The sequence below is a fragment of the Salvelinus fontinalis genome, chromosome 30 (genome assembly GCF_029448725.1).
Source record: "Salvelinus fontinalis isolate EN_2023a chromosome 30, ASM2944872v1, whole genome shotgun sequence".
NCBI classification, from domain to species: Eukaryota; Metazoa; Chordata; class Actinopteri; order Salmoniformes; family Salmonidae; genus Salvelinus; species Salvelinus fontinalis.
The window spans coordinates 6,818,079-6,833,697 of NC_074694.1; the positions used below are offsets into that span (position 1 = coordinate 6,818,079).

At 53.0% G+C, this 15,619-nt stretch overlaps 1 protein-coding gene across 2 annotated transcripts in view; it reads right to left on the reverse strand.

Moving 5' to 3' along the window:
• LOC129828581 (poly(ADP-ribose) glycohydrolase-like) overlaps positions 1-15,619 on the reverse strand; it is a 126,289-nt gene that overhangs the window by 26,305 nt on the left and 84,365 nt on the right. For both annotated transcript variants that reach the window (XM_055889631.1, XM_055889630.1), the window contains exons 15-16: positions 13,932-14,010; positions 13,496-13,604 (exon numbers count right to left, since the gene is read on the reverse strand). In XM_055889631.1, coding sequence (XP_055745606.1) covers positions 13,496-13,604; positions 13,932-14,010 — 188 coding nt within the window. The remainder of the gene's footprint in view (positions 1-13,495; positions 13,605-13,931; positions 14,011-15,619) is intronic.

Below are 15,619 nucleotides of genomic sequence, written 5' to 3' on the forward strand. Positions count from 1 at the left end.
TAGTTCCACATCCCTGGTTAGTGTAGTTCCACATCCCTGGTTAGTGTAGTTCCACATCCCTGGTTAGTGTAGTTCCACATCCCTGGTTAGTGTAGTTCCACATCCCTGGTTAGTGTAGTCCCACATCCCTGGTTAGTGTAGTCCCACATCCCTGGTTAGTGTAGTCCCACATCCCTGGTTAGTGTAGTTCCACATCCCTGGTTAGTGTAGTTCCACATCCCTAGGTAGTGTAGTTCCACATCCCTGGTTAGTGTAGTTCCACATCCCTGGTTAGTGTAGTCCCACATCTCTGGTTAGTGTAGTCCCACATCTCTGGTACATTTCATAATGTAATCATGAGAACTCTACTATGATCCTATACATTGACACGTAAATGGAATATATAACATAATTTAATGGATACTGCCTGCCGGGCTTAAAGCTTGGCACATTATTCAATGTAATTGCATACTGTGTGTCAACAAAAAGTCCCGAAGAAAAACCCGGTTGGCCTCAGTATTAACCATGCATTTTTAAACACGATAATTTAACAACTTCACATGTTGTAGAACTGCCAATTACACCGATCAGACCCTTTACCCCATTTACATCGCTACAGGAGGATTTTTTTTGGATACGGATGGACTTGACATCGTCTAACATGACATGAGGCACCTCAGTAAATTAAATAACGGATGTAGGCAGGGGCTCTGGACATCCATTTTCAACTGGGGGAAAAAAAGGTGACTGGAGTGAGAATGAATGCTGAGTACTCCTCCTCCCCAGTTTCATCCTAAATGGCACCTTATTCCCTACATAGAGCCCTATGGGACCTGGTGAAAAGTAGTGCACTATATAGGGAATAGGGTGCCATTTGGCATCTACACTCCCCTGAAAGTCCAGTGGTAAATTCTAGGGTTTAAAAAGGGCAGATGGGACCGTTTCCTAAACAACCCTCCAAAAACACAGGATTGATCTCCTTGTTCGTGGTTATTATTTTTTTTTTACACCTCCCGTCAGAACGGGCAGCTTCTTTCTGACAGGGACATGTGACAATATCAACGTTTCACGTCTTCATTTCACAGCGGTCATTTTCCTATCGGAGAATATTCCGTGAAGAAATGGATCGATAAGTACGATGATGTAATTAACCACCATGGTCAGGTTACTATTGTAAAAAAATAAAAATAATCATGTGTTCGCAATAACTTACCCGGTTAAACAAAAAAAGGTTGGATCAACTAACGCATAAAGTAGCAGAGATCGTAATGAAAACACGATAGCCGTACCTAGCTAATCAATAGAACATAGACGTGTTCCATTTTCTGAACCAACGATGTTTATTACCGTTTACCTCAGAAGAACAACAACGCACGTTAGTCATTTCAGATCACTTTACATTTGGCAGTAGTGATTACGAGATCATTGTCTTTGTCCTTATCGGATGCAACGGCTCGACACTAAAGCTATTCAATCAACGCGACGAGACTCATTTGAACTTAAATGACAATTAAGGTTCTCGCTGATGCATATGATTATTTTTTAAAAGGAACGACACACACACACACACACACACACACACACACACACACACACACACACACACACACACACACACACACACACACACACACACACACACACACACACACACCCGGAAGATCAAAGCGTAACATCAAAGAGCGGTAGCTGTAAACCAACACCCTCCTTACTTCCTGTCATTAATATTACAGAATGCTCATATTTGTGTCCGCGGTACAACGGAAGACAAATTTCACTTAAAAGCAGAAGCACTACCAGATATGAGAAGCAGAGAATGGGTGCTTCTCAAAGACGTAGACAATCGTTTATATACAGTATACACTAGTGACTCAAAGCCACAGAGCCACCATCTTGGTTCTCCCCCAACCATTGTAAAGAAGATTCTAGAAGCTATAGAAAAATGTATTACATTAGTCTCCCCCCCCCCCCCCCCACACACACATTCATTCCATTACAAACACCTTAATGCATACTGTTAAATTATATTATATGAGCGAAACTAACAAATATATATACAAAAATGTTCCTTAATAAGTATGACTTGTTGTGAGTAGTAATGCTACCGTCCCCACTAAAACAAAACACTTAAATAGATTTCATTTTGTTGTTGAAACATGTTATTTAAATACTGCAGAATCCCATTCATTCATATGGACTGCTTCTTCTGACGAGTACCAATATGGCCGACCTGTGGCTTCAAAGCCTCTCATTGGCCCAATACATAGCATCAGCAATCCAGGGTTTATATACATCACTGACCGCAAACTAACGTGACGACTACCTTCATTTTATAAAGTTGCCAAATGATTACGTCACGTCAGGGTGTTTTGTACTTGTTTGTTCTACAGTAGTGGTAACTCAATAATGAGCATGGTTCGTGGCTGGAGATTTGGGAGAATGATCCTAAAGTGTTCATACATTTTTTTTTTTACTGAATGGAGTACATGAATGAACACTTTAGGATCACTCTCCCAAACCTTCAGCCACTGTGGTGGTTCATTTCTGTATTATCAAATGAGGAGAGACAAACTTATCACACAAGTCAGAGTTATACTTAAACTGAATCTTTATTAGAGAGCAATAGCGATGGCTGGTCAACGAACCACCCTCAGATGATTCGTTGAGAGCCACGACACACTAAAATCTTTTATAGCAAAGATCCACCCCCTAGTCTACATAACAAACAACAGATGTGTGGAACGGGTCACAAGGTGAGACTTGAGGTAGAGTACCTTATGATAAGCTGTAGACCACCCTATCTACCAAAAGAGTTCTCATCTGTATTATTCGTAGTTGTCTATTTACCACCACAGAACGAAGCTGGCACTAAGACCGCTCTCAAACAACTCTATAAGGCCATAAGCAAAAAACAAAACGTCACCCAGAAGCGGTGCTCCTAGTGGCCGGGGACTTTAATGCAGGCAAACTTAAATCACTTTTACCAAATTTTTACCAGCATGTCACGTGCAACCAGAAAAACAAAATCCTAGACCACCTTTACTCCACACACAGAGATGCATACAAAGCTCCCCCACCCTCCATTTGGCAAATCTAACCATAGCGCCAATACAGGATTAAGATTGAATCCTACTACACCGGCTCTGACGCTCGTCTGATGTGGCAGGGCTTGAAAACTATTACGGACTACAAAGGGAAACCCAGACGTGAGCTGCCCAGTGATGCGAGCCTACCAGACGAGCTAAATGCCTTTTATGCTCGCTTCAAGGCAAGCAACACTGATTCATGCACAAGAGCACCAGCTGTTCTGGATGATTGTGTGATAACGCTCTCGGTAGCCAATGTGAACAAAACCTTTAAACAGGTCAACAATCACAAAGCCGCTGGGCCAGACGGATTACCAGGACGTGTACTCAAAGCATGCGCTGACCAACTGTCAAGTGTCTTCACTGACATTTTCAACCTCTCCCTGACCGAGTGTAATACCTACATGTTTCAAGCAGACCACCATAGTCCCTGTGCCCAAGGAAGCGAAGGTAACCTGCCTAAATGATTACCGCCCCATGGCACTCACATCTGTAGCCATGAAGTGCTTTGAAAGGCTGGTCATGGCTCACATCAACAGAATCCTCCTGGACACCCTAGACCCAACCCAATTCAAATACCGCCCCAACAAATGACGCAATCTCAATCGCACTCCACACCGCCCTTTCTCACCTGGACAAAATGAAACACCTATGTGAGAATGCTGTTCATTGACTACAGCTCAGCGTTCAACACCATAGTGCCCATGAAGCCCATCACTAAGCTAAGGATCCTGGGACTAAACATCTCCCTCTGCAACTGGATCCTGGACTTCCTGACGGGCCACCCCCCCAGGTGGTAAGAGTAGACAGCAACACGAATGCCACGCTGATCCTTAACACTGGGGCCCCTCAGGGGTGTGCACTTAGTCCCCTCCTGTATTCCCTGTTCACCCACGACTGCATGACCAAACACGACTCCAAAACCATCATTAAGTTTGCTGATGACACAACAGTGGTAGGCCTGATCACCGACAACGATGAGGCGGCCTATAGAGAGGAGGTCAGAGAACTGGCAGTGTGGTGCCAGGACAACAACCTCTCCCTCAATGTGAGCAAGACAAAGGAGCTGATCGTGGACTACAGGAAAATGCAGGAACCCCATTAACATTGCCCCCCCCCCCCCGAACAGGCCACAATTAACATTGACGGGGCTGTAGTGAAGCGGGTCGAGAGTTTCAAGTTCCTTGGTGTCCACATCACCAACAAACTATCATGGTCCAAACATACCAAGACAGTTGTGAAGAGGGCACGACAAAACCGTTTCCCCCTACAGGAAATTAAAAAGATTTGGCATGGGTCCTCAGATGCTCAAAAAGGTTCTTAAAATAGAAATAGAATGAAACAAACAGGCATTATATTTTTGCTCTATTATAGTGGCCACTGTAGTAGACATCGATTAAGTGCACAAGGCTACATGTCTGCAAAAATAAAGGTCACGGAGTTAAATAAATTATAATCCCCCTCACTCACACGTGCCACTGTCAAGTTCAACACAACAAAAAACATATCTTTGGGCTACACTGCAGGTTATTGCATTGTATACTTTCTGCCTGTGGACATCTGTTCTACAATGTGCCAGCAGAGCAGGATACCCTTTGTTGGCATAATTGATATCTTTCAGGCAGAGTACACCTGGCATACCCCTTTTATCCACTGTATTGAAGAAGTGAGAAAGAGTACACCTGGCATACCCCTTTAATCCACTGTATTGAAGAAGTGAGAAAGAGTACACCTGGCATACCCCTTTAATCCACTGTATTGAAGAAGTGAGAAAGAGGGAAACTGTGTTGTGTTCCTTTCACCTCTATAGCATCCTCTATAACATCCAGCTTAAGTCAGGCCGAGCTCCAGCTACACTTCATCCCCGAATCCACTTGTTTAACAAGCAACGCCTAATTTTCACCTAACTCTCTCATTCTGAAAATTAACCACATACTGTAGAGGGAAAACATTAGTTCACAGATAGTGGTTAGTTCGTTAACTAGTTTCACACAGATTGCCAGGCTCCAGTAAGCAACTAACACGTTATAACTTGAGTGGCAAGGAGTCGTATACCAGTTAATACTATAGCGAATTGGTTAGGTTACTAATGTTAGCTCATCTGATGTTTTAACGTTAGCTAGCTAACGTTAGCTGTCTGACTTTATTAGCATGCAAATCTTCACACCATAAACTAAATGATTTGATCCCTTAAGTCTGCTAATGTTAGTCAACATTTCTCTGGTTAGCTAATGGAGAATTTGATCCATGCTAGCAAGATACTGAACAATGCTAAAACTTGTTCCCTCACGTCAAACGTTCCAAATGCCAGTTGTTTTTATCGGTTACAGCTCATGAAGTACGCGTCATCACCTTCTCACACCCATCTCTGTGGCCAGGCTTCTCACCTAACGTTACCTCTTCCTTATCGTTCAGAGGATGTGATGCTGTAACCTTCTCACCCCTGTCTCTGTGGCCAGGCTTCTCACCCCTGTCTCTGTGGCCAGGCTTCTCACCCCTGTCTCTGTGGCCAGGCTTCTCACCCCTGTCTCTGTGGCCAGGCTTCTCACCTAACGTTACCTCTTCCTTATCGTTCAGAGGATGTGATGCTGTAACCTTCTCACCCCTGTCTCTGTGGCCAGGCTTCTCACCCCTGTCTCTGTGGCCAGGCTTCTCACCCCTGTCTCTGTGGCCAGGCTTCTCACCCCTGTCTCTGTGGCCAGGCTTCTCACCTAACGTTACCTCTTCCTTATCGTTCAGAGGATGTGATGCTGTAACTGTCAAGCTGTCTTTCCAGAGCGCGCGCTGATGCTTGGATACAGCAGCCAGTATAGCGCCAAACGCTCATCACTCGTTTACTTACAGCCAGTCGTGATCCAAACCCCCCCCCCCCCCAAACCATTTTCTCATCAGATCTACACGAATCACTTCGGTCACCTATTTTGGATTCAAAACGGTAAATGTCACCCAAAAGGTGACAAGTTTGTATCCCTGAGACAAGTAATTGGTTCCTCCATTAATCACGCCATCTCTTCACATGGTTTAAGAATAGGTAAAGACACATTCACATATGAAGACAATGTTCCCCCCCTTTCTGATATTTTGCATAGCATGTGAAAGACAAGCCTGGCTTCTCCCCTCTCTGAGCCCTAGCTGACTGAGCCCCAGGTGACTGAGCCCCAGGTGACTGAGCCCCAGCTGACAGAGCCCCAGCTGACAGAGCCCCAGCTGACAGAGCCCCAGCTGACAGAGCCCCAGCTGACAGAGCCCCAGCTGACAGAGCCCCAGCTGACAGAGCCCCAGGTGACAGAGCCCCAGGTGACAGAGCCCCAGCTGACAGAGCCCCAGCTGACAGAGCCCCAGCTGACAGAGCCCCAGGTGACTGAGCCCCAGGTGACTGAGCCCCAGGTGACTGAGCCCCAGGTGACTGAGCCCCAGGTGACTGAGCCCCAGGTGACTGAGCCCCAGGTGACTGAGCCCCAGGTGACTGAGCCCCAGGTGACAGAGCCCCAGGTGACAGAGCCCCAGGTGACAGAGCCCCAGGTGACAGAGCCCCAGGTGACTGAGCCCCAGGTGACTGAGCCCCAGGTGACTGAGCCCCAGGTGACTGGGCCCCAGGTGACTGAGCCCCAGGTGACTGAGCCTCAGGTGACTGAGCCCCAGGTGACTGAGCCCCAGGTGACTGAGCCCCAGGTGACTAGGAGCCCCAGGTGACTGAGCCCCAGGTGACAGAGCCCCAGGTGACTGAGCCCCAGGTGACTGGGCCCCAGGTGACTGGGCCCCAGGTGACTGAGCCTCAGGTGACTGAGCCCCAGGTGACTGAGCCCCAGGTGACTGAGCCCCAGGTGACTGAGCCCCAGGTGACTGAGCCCCAGGTGACTGAGCCCCAGGTGACTGAGCCCCAGGTGACTGAGCCCCAGGTGACTGGGCCCCAGGTGACTGGGCCCCAGGTGACTGAGCCCCAGGTGACTGAGCCCCAGGTGAGGGAAGAAGTACAACTGCCAACACCAGAGTCCAAAGGGATACATTCTAATAACAAGTATATCAGATAAGAATATTATGCAGATAAGACATCTTAATTATCTATGTTACTCAACGAATTCTGATTCTTCCGCCACACCACAAACCATGATCCCCCTGGTCGCGTTACCACCTCTCCCCCCGGTCGCGTTACCACCGCTCCCCCCGGTCGCGTTACCACCGCTCCCCCCGGTCGCGTTACCACCGCTCCCCTGGTCGCGTTACCACCGCTCCCCTTGGTCGAGTTACCACCGCTCCCCCCTAGTTGAGTTACCACCGCTCCCCTGTTCGAGTTACCACCGCTCCCCTGTTCGAGTTACCACCGCTCCCCTGGTCGAGTTACCACCGCTCCCCTGGTCGAGTTACCACCGCTCCCCTGGTCGAGTTACCACCGCTCCCCTGGTCGAGTTACCACCGCTCCCCTGGTCGAGTTACCACCGCTCCCCCTGGTCGAGTTACCACCGCTCCCCCTGGTCGAGTTACCACCGCTCCCCCTGGTCGAGTTACCACCGCTCCCCCTGGTTGAGTTACCCCTGGTCGAGTTACCACCGCTCCCCCTGGTCGAGTTACCACCGCTCCCCCTGGTCGAGTTACCACCGCTCCCCCTGGTCGAGTTACCACCGCTCCCCCTGGTCGAGTTACCACCGCTCCCCCTGGTCGAGGTACCACCGCTCCCCCCTGGTCGAGTTACCACCGCTCCCCTGTTCGAGTTACCACCGCTCCCCTGTTCGAGTTACCACCGCTCCCCTGGTCGAGTTACCACCGCTCCCCTGGTCGAGTTACCACCGCTCCCCTGGTCGAGTTACCACCGCTCCCCTGGTCGAGTTACCACCGCTCCCCTGGTCGAGTTACCACCGCTCCCCCTGGTCGAGTTACCACCGCTCCCCCTGGTCGAGTTACCACCGCTCCCCCTGGTCGAGTTACCACCGCTCCCCCTGGTTGAGTTACCCCTGGTCGAGTTACCACCGCTCCCCCTGGTCGAGTTACCACCGCTCCCCCTGGTCGAGTTACCACCGCTCCCCCTGGTCGAGTTACCACCGCTCCCCCTGGTCGAGTTACCACCGCTCCCCCTGGTCGAGTTACCACCGCTCCCCCTGGTCGAGTTACCACCGCTCCCCCTGGTCGAGGTACCACCGCTCCCCCCTGGTCGAGTTACCACCGCTCCCCTGTTGAGTTACCACCGCTCCCCTGTTGAGTTACCACCGCTCCCCTGTTGAGTTACCACCGCTCCCCTGTTCGAGTTACCACCGCTCCCCTGGTCGAGTTACCACCGCTCCCCTGGTCGAGTTACCACCGCTCCCCCTGGTCGAGTTACCACCGCTCCCCCTGGTCGAGTTACCACCGCTCCCCCTGGTCGAGTTACCACCGCTCCCCCTGGTCGAGTTACCACCGCTCCCCCTGGTCGAGTTACCACCGCTCCCCTGGTTGAGTTACCACCGCTTCCCCTGGTTGAGTTACCACCGCTCCCCTGGTCGAGTTACCAGTGCTCCCCTGGTCGAGTTACCACCGCTCCCCCCTGGTCGAGTTACCACAGCTCCCCCCTGGTCGAGTTACCACCGCTCCCCTGGTCGAGTTACCACCGCTCCCCTGGTCGAGTTACCACCGCTCCCCCTGGTCGAGTTACCACCGCTCCCCCTGGTTGAGTTACCCCTGGTCGAGTTACCACCGCTCCCCCTGGTCGAGTTACCACCGCTCCCCCTGGTCGAGTTACCACCGCTCCCCTGGTTGAGTTACCACCGCTCCCCTGGTCGAGTTACCACCGCTCCCCCCTGGTCGAGTTACCACCGCTCCCCTGGTCGAGTTACCACCGCTCCCCTGGTCGAGTTACCACCGCTTCCCTGGTCGAGTTACCACCTCTCCCTTGGTCGAGTTACCACCGCTCCCCTGGTCGAGTTACCACCGCTCCCCCCTGGTCGAGTTACCACCGCTCCCCCCTGGTCGAGTTACCACAGCTCCCCCCTGGTCGAGTTACCACCGCTCCCCCCTGGTCGAGTTACCACCGCTCCCCTCTGGTCGAGTTACCACCGCTCCCCCCTGGTCGAGTTACCACCGCTCCCCCCGGGTCGAGTTACCACCGCTCCCCCCGGGTCGAGTTACCACCGCTCCCCCCGGGTCGAGTTACCACCGCTCCCCTGTTGAGTTACCACCGCTACCCTGTTGAGTTACCACCGCTCCCCTGTTGAGTTACCACCGCTCCCCTGGTTGAGTTACCACCGCTCCCCCCTGTTGAGTTACCACCGCTCCCCTGTTGAGTTACCACCGCTACCCTGTTGAGTTACCACCGCTCCCCTGTTGAGTTACCACCGCTATCTTGTTGAGTTACCACCGCTCCCCTGTTGAGTTACCACCGCTCCCCTGTTGAGTTACCACCGCTCCCCTGTTGAGTTACCACCGCTCCCCTGTTGAGTTACCACCGCTCCCCTGTTGAGTTACCACCGCTCCCCCTGTTGAGTTACCACCGCTCCCCCTGTTGAGTTACCACCGCTCCCCCCTGTTGAGTTACCACCGCTCCCCTGTTGAGTTACCACAGCTCCCCCCTGTTGAGTTACCACCGCTCCCCCCTGTTGAGTTACCACCGCTCCCCTGGTTGAGTTACCACCGCTGCCCCTGGTCGAGTTACCACCGCTCCCCTGTTGAGTTACCACCGCTCCCCTGTTGAGTTACCACCGCTCCCACCTGGTTGAGTTACCACCGCTCCCACCTGGTTGAGTTACCACCGCTCCCACCTGGTTGAGTTACCACCGCTCCCACCTGGTTGAGTTACCACCGCTCCCACCTGGTTGAGTTACCACCGCTCCCACCTGGTTGAGTTACCACCGCTCCCACCTGGTCGAGTTACCACCGCTCCCCCCGGGTCGAGTTACCACCGCTCCCCCCGGGTCGAGTTACCACCGCTCCCCCTGGTTGAGTTACCACCGCTCCCCCTGGTTGAGTTACCACCGCTCCCCTGGTTGAGTTACCACCGCTCCCCCCTATTGAGTTACCACCGCTCCCGTTGAGTTACCACCGCTACCCTGTTGAGTTACCACCGCTCCCACCTGGTTGAGTTACCACCGCTCCCACCTGGTTGAGTTACCACCGCTCCCACCTGGTTGAGTTACCACCGCTCCCACCTGGTTGAGTTACCACCGCTCCCACCTGGTTGAGTTACCACCGCTCCCACCTGGTTGAGTTACCACCGCTCCCACCTGGTTGAGTTACCACCGCTCCCACCTGGTTGAGTTACCACCGCTCCCCTGTTGAGTTAACACCGCTCCCCTGTTGAGTTACCACCGCTCCCCTGTTGAGTTACCACCGCTCCCCTGTTGAGTTACCACCGCTCCCCTGTTGAGTTACCACCGCTCCCCTGTTGAGTTACCACCGCTCCCCTGTTGAGTTACCACCGCTCCCCCCTGTTGAGTTACCACCGCTCCCCTGGTTGAGTTACCACCGCTCCCCTGGTTGAGTTACCAGTGCTCCCCTGGTCGAGTTACCACCGCTCCCCCCTGGTCGAGTTACCACCGCTCCCCCCTGGTCGAGTTACCACCGCTCCCCCCTGGTCGAGTTACCACCGCTCCCCCCTGGTCGAGTTACCACCGCTCCCCCCTGGTCGAGTTACCACCGCTCCCCCCTGGTCGAGTTACCACCGCTCCCCCCTGGTCGAGTTACCACCGCTCCCCCCTGGTCGAGTTACCACCGCTCCCCCCGGGTCGAGTTACCACCGCTCCCCCCTGGTCGAGTTACCACCGCTCCCCCCTGGTCGAGTTACCACCGCTCCCCCCTGGTCGAGTTACCACCGCTCCCCCCTGGTCGAGTTACCACCGCTCCCCCCTGGTTGAGTTACCACCGCTCCCCCCGGGTCGAGTTACCACCGCTCCCCCCGGGTCGAGTTACCAGTGCTCCCCTGTTGAGTTACCACCTCTCCCCTGGTTGAGTTACCACCGCTCCCCCCTGTTGAGTTACCACCGCTCCCGTTGAGTTACCACCGCTACCCTGTTGAGTTACCACCGCTCCCCTGTTGAGTTACCACCGCTCCCCCCTGTTGAGTTACCACCGCTCCCCCCTGTTGAGTTACCACCGCTCCCCCCTGTTGAGTTACCACCGCTCCCCCCTGTTGAGTTACCACCGCTCCCCCCTGTTGAGTTACCACCGCTCCCCCCTGTTGAGTTACCACCGCTCCCCCCTGTTGAGTTACCACCGCTCCCCCCTGTTGAGTTACCACCGCTCCCCCCTGTTGAGTTACCACCGCTCCCCCCTGTTGAGTTACCACCGCTCCCCTGGTTGAGTTACCACCGCTCCCCTGGTTGAGTTACCACCGCTCCCGTGTTGAGTTACCACCGCTCCCCTGTTGAGTTACCACCGCTCCCCCCTGGTTGAGTTACCACCGCTCCCCCCTGGTTGAGTTACCACCGCTCCCCCCTGGTTGAGTTACCACCGCTCCCCCCTGGTTGAGTTACCACCGCTCCCCTGTTCGAGTTACCACCGCTCCCCTGTTCGAGTTACCACCGCTGCCCCTGGTCGAGTAACCACCGCTCCCACCTGGTCGAGTTACCACCGCTCCCACCTGGTCGAGTTACCACCGCTCCCACCTGGTCGAGTTACCACCGCTCCCACCTGGTCGAGTTACCACCGCTCCCACCTGGTCGAGTTACCACCGCTCCCCTGTTGAGTTACCACCGCTCCCCTGTTGAGTTACCACCGCTCCCCTGTTGAGTTACCACCGCTCCCCTGTTGAGTTAACACCGCTCCCCTGTTGAGTTAACACCGCTCCCCTGTTGAGTTAACACCGCTCCCCTGTTGAGTTAACAGGGGAGCGGTGTTAACTCAACAGGGGAGCGGTGTTGAGTTACCACCGCTCCCCTGTTGAGTTACCACCGCTCCCCTGTTGAGTTACCACCGCTCCCCTGTTGAGTTACCACCGCTCCCCTGTTGAGTTACCACCGCTCCCCTGTTGAGTTACCACCGCTCCCCTGTTGAGTTACCACCGCTCCCCTGTTGAGTTACCACCGCTCCCCTGTTGAGTTACCACCGCTCCCCTGTTGAGTTACCACCGCTCCCCTGTTGAGTTACCACCGCTCCCCTGTTGAGTTAACACCGCTCCCCTGTTGAGTTAACACCGCTCCCCTGTTGAGTTAACAGGGGAGCGGTGTTAACTCAACAGGGGAGCGGTGTTGAGTTACCACCGCTCCCCTGTTGAGTTACCACCGCTCCCCTGTTGAGTTACCACCGCTCCCCTGTTGAGTTACCACCGCTCCCCTGTTGAGTTACCACCGCTCCCCTGTTGAGTTACCACCGCTCCCCTGTTGAGTTACCACCGCTCCCCTGTTGAGTTACCACCGCTCCCCCCGGGTCGAGTTACCACCGCTCCCCCCGGGTCGAGTTACCACCGCTCCCCCCGGGTCGAGTTACCACCGCTCCCCCCGGGTCGAGTTACCACCGCTCCCCCCGGGTCGAGTTACCACCGCTCCCCCCGGGTCGAGTTACCACCGCTCCCCCCGGGTCGAGTTACCACCGCTCCCCCCGGGTCGAGTTACCACCGCTCCCCCCGGGTCGAGTTACCACCGCTCCCCCCGGGTCGAGTTACCACCGCTCCCCCCGGGTCGAGTTACCACCGCTCCCCCCGGGTCGAGTTACCACCGCTCCCCCCGGGTCGAGTTACCACCGCTCCCCTGGTCGAGTTACCACCGCTCCCCTGGTCGAGTTACCACCGCTCCCCTGGTCGAGTTACCACCGCTCCCCCTGGTCGAGTTACCACCGCTCCCCCTGGTCGAGTTACCACCGCTCCCCTGGTCGAGTTACCACCGCTCCCCTGGTCGAGTTACCACCGCTCCCCTGGTCGAGTTACCACCGCTCCCCTGGTCGAGTTACCACCGCTCCCCTGGTCGAGTTACCACCGCTCCCCTGTCGAGTTACCACCGCTCCCCCGGTCGAGTTACCACCGCTCCCCCGGTCGAGTTACCACCGCTCCCCCGGTCGAGTTACCACCGCTCCCCCGGTCGAGTTACCACCGCTCCCCCGGTCGAGTTACCACCGCTCCCCCGGTCGAGTTACCACCGCTCCCCTGTTCGAGTTACCACCGCTCCCCTGGTCGAGTTACCACCGCTCCCCTGTTCGAGTTACCACCGCTCCCCTGTCGAGTTACCACCGCTCCCCCTGTCGAGTTACCACCGCTCCCCCGGTCGAGTTACCACCGCTCCCCTGGTCGAGTTACCACCGCTCCCCTGGTCGAGTTACCACCGCTCCCCTGGTCGAGTTACCACCGCTCCCCCTGGTCGAGTTACCACCGCTCCCCTGGTCGAGTTACCACCGCTCCCCTGGTCGAGTTACCACCGCTCCCCTGTCGAGTTACCACCGCTCCCCTGGTCGAGTTACCACCGCTCCCCCTGGTCGAGTTACCACCGCTCCCCTGTTGAGTTACCACCACTCCCCCGGGTCGAGTTACCACTACTCACCTTATTCAGTTCTCTGTTCATTTTCTCAGGGTGAAACTGTTCGAAGAAGTTCTTGAACATCAGAGCGTCCATCGCTACAATCTCTGTGCACCTCCTCTGCCAGGTGTCTCTGTGGACGACAGAATTAGGTCATATCAATCAAATGTATTTTATTAAGCCATTTTTACATCAGCAGTTTTCACAAAGTGCTTAACAGACACCCAGTCTAAAACCCCAAACAGCAAGCAATGCAGAGGTAGAAGCACAGTGGCTAGGAACAACTCTCTAGAAGGCAGGAACCTAGGAAGAAACCTAGAGAGGAACCGGGCTCTGAAGGGTGGCCAGTCCCTCTCCTGGCGACCGGTTAGTTGGTAATCAATATTGTAAACAACTACAGAGTGAAATCCCTTAATTATGTAGAGTATATTTGAAAACGGTGTGATCGGTAAGTACGTACCTTGGGGTCTTGTCCTGATGTTTGCCGTCCCATCGGTAGCTGTCTGCGTAGCCAGTGTATGTACTGTACTGCTCAGTACCTGGGGGAGGGGCCAAACAGAACAGAAACCATTCACGATCAGACCAATATCAACAACTAATCAAAATTAAAGCGATAGTGCAAGATTTTTTTGGCAATTAACTTGTTCTATTTACACCGAGCAATGACTGGAAGTCTATCATTGGCTCGCAAAACCACCTTCAACTTCCTTCAAACTGTACGCAGAGACATACAAATGATATCCCTGAATTCATCTGACTGGCTAAGTAGGAAAATGGCTTAGTTGTCAAAATCGCGTACTTTCCCTTTAAAATGTTAGCGCTTGACATCGTTATTGAAGGACATTATCTATAGAGCATCAAATACCTGACACGTCAGTGACCGAGACAATGACCCACAAAAAAAAGTGATATTATTTGAGTAGGTGAGATATAATGAAACAAACAGTCAGGATAGCTGTGATTTTTACAGCCAGCCAATCGCTTAATCTTTTTTGTTAATTATTCCATGTGAAGCGATGCCACATGAGAGCAGCTGTCTCCAACAAGAAGGTCAACGTATTACCTCCCTAGGAAGAAGAGAGAGCTAGGCTGCGTCACAAATGGCACCCTATTCCCTATTTAGTCACTACATAAGTAGCACACTATAAAAGGGAATATAAAAAGAGTGACATTTGGGATGCGGCCCTAGAAGCCTAGTTAGCAACAGCCCCGCCCACAGGAAGAGATAGAGGGGGAGGGTTCAGAACAACAGCCCCGCCCACAGGGGAGGAAGAGATAGAGGGGGAGGTTTCAGAACAGCCCCGCCCACATGGGAGGAAGAGATACAGGGGGAGGGTTCAGAACAACAGCCCCGCCCACAGGGGAGGAAGAGATAGAGGGGGAGGGTTCAGAACAACAGCCCCGCCCACAGGGGAGGGTTCAGAACAACAAATTAACCTCTCATTCATTAGGCCTCCTTAGTACCTGCGGTGGCTCTGTGTTGTGTTGTGTTGTGTTGTGTTGTGGTGTGGTGTGTTGTGGTGTGTTGTGGTGTGTGTGTGGTGTGTGTGTGTACAAACAAGAGCTGATTACTGAAGCCTGGTCAGTGGGCGCCTCCTCTCAAGAAGAATCTCACGAGCAATTCTACATTTGACAAGCCCGGGACGTCATTAACAATCAGCTCATTTTTTTATTTTTTATTTTCTAGTGAACTTACACTCATTTGAAATATTTAACCAGGATTGTCTACTCTGTAAAAATTCCCCCAGTTTCCCAGGGAGTCCTGGTAAGTAATCACTGCCTCAGTAAAACTCTCTGGTGTTCAATTCCAGTTCCCAGAATGATACACAAGGTTTAATACAAATGTAGTGTTCCAAAGAAATAGAGTTAGGCGGTATACCGTATATCGGGGTATTTGGAAATACCCACGGGATTACATTTACATTTAAGTCATTTAGCAGACGCTCTTATCCAGAGCGACTTACAAATTGGTGCATTCACCTTATGACATCCATGGTTAGCATATAGCATATACCGTGGATACAGTTGAAACTATTTATTTAAAGTTTTTGAATAGATTTGAATATTTGTAGTTACTTTTTAATGACATAATTGCAGTATTGTTAGGAGATAAAGCAGATTGCGTTCTTCATTTCACCTTTCACATTA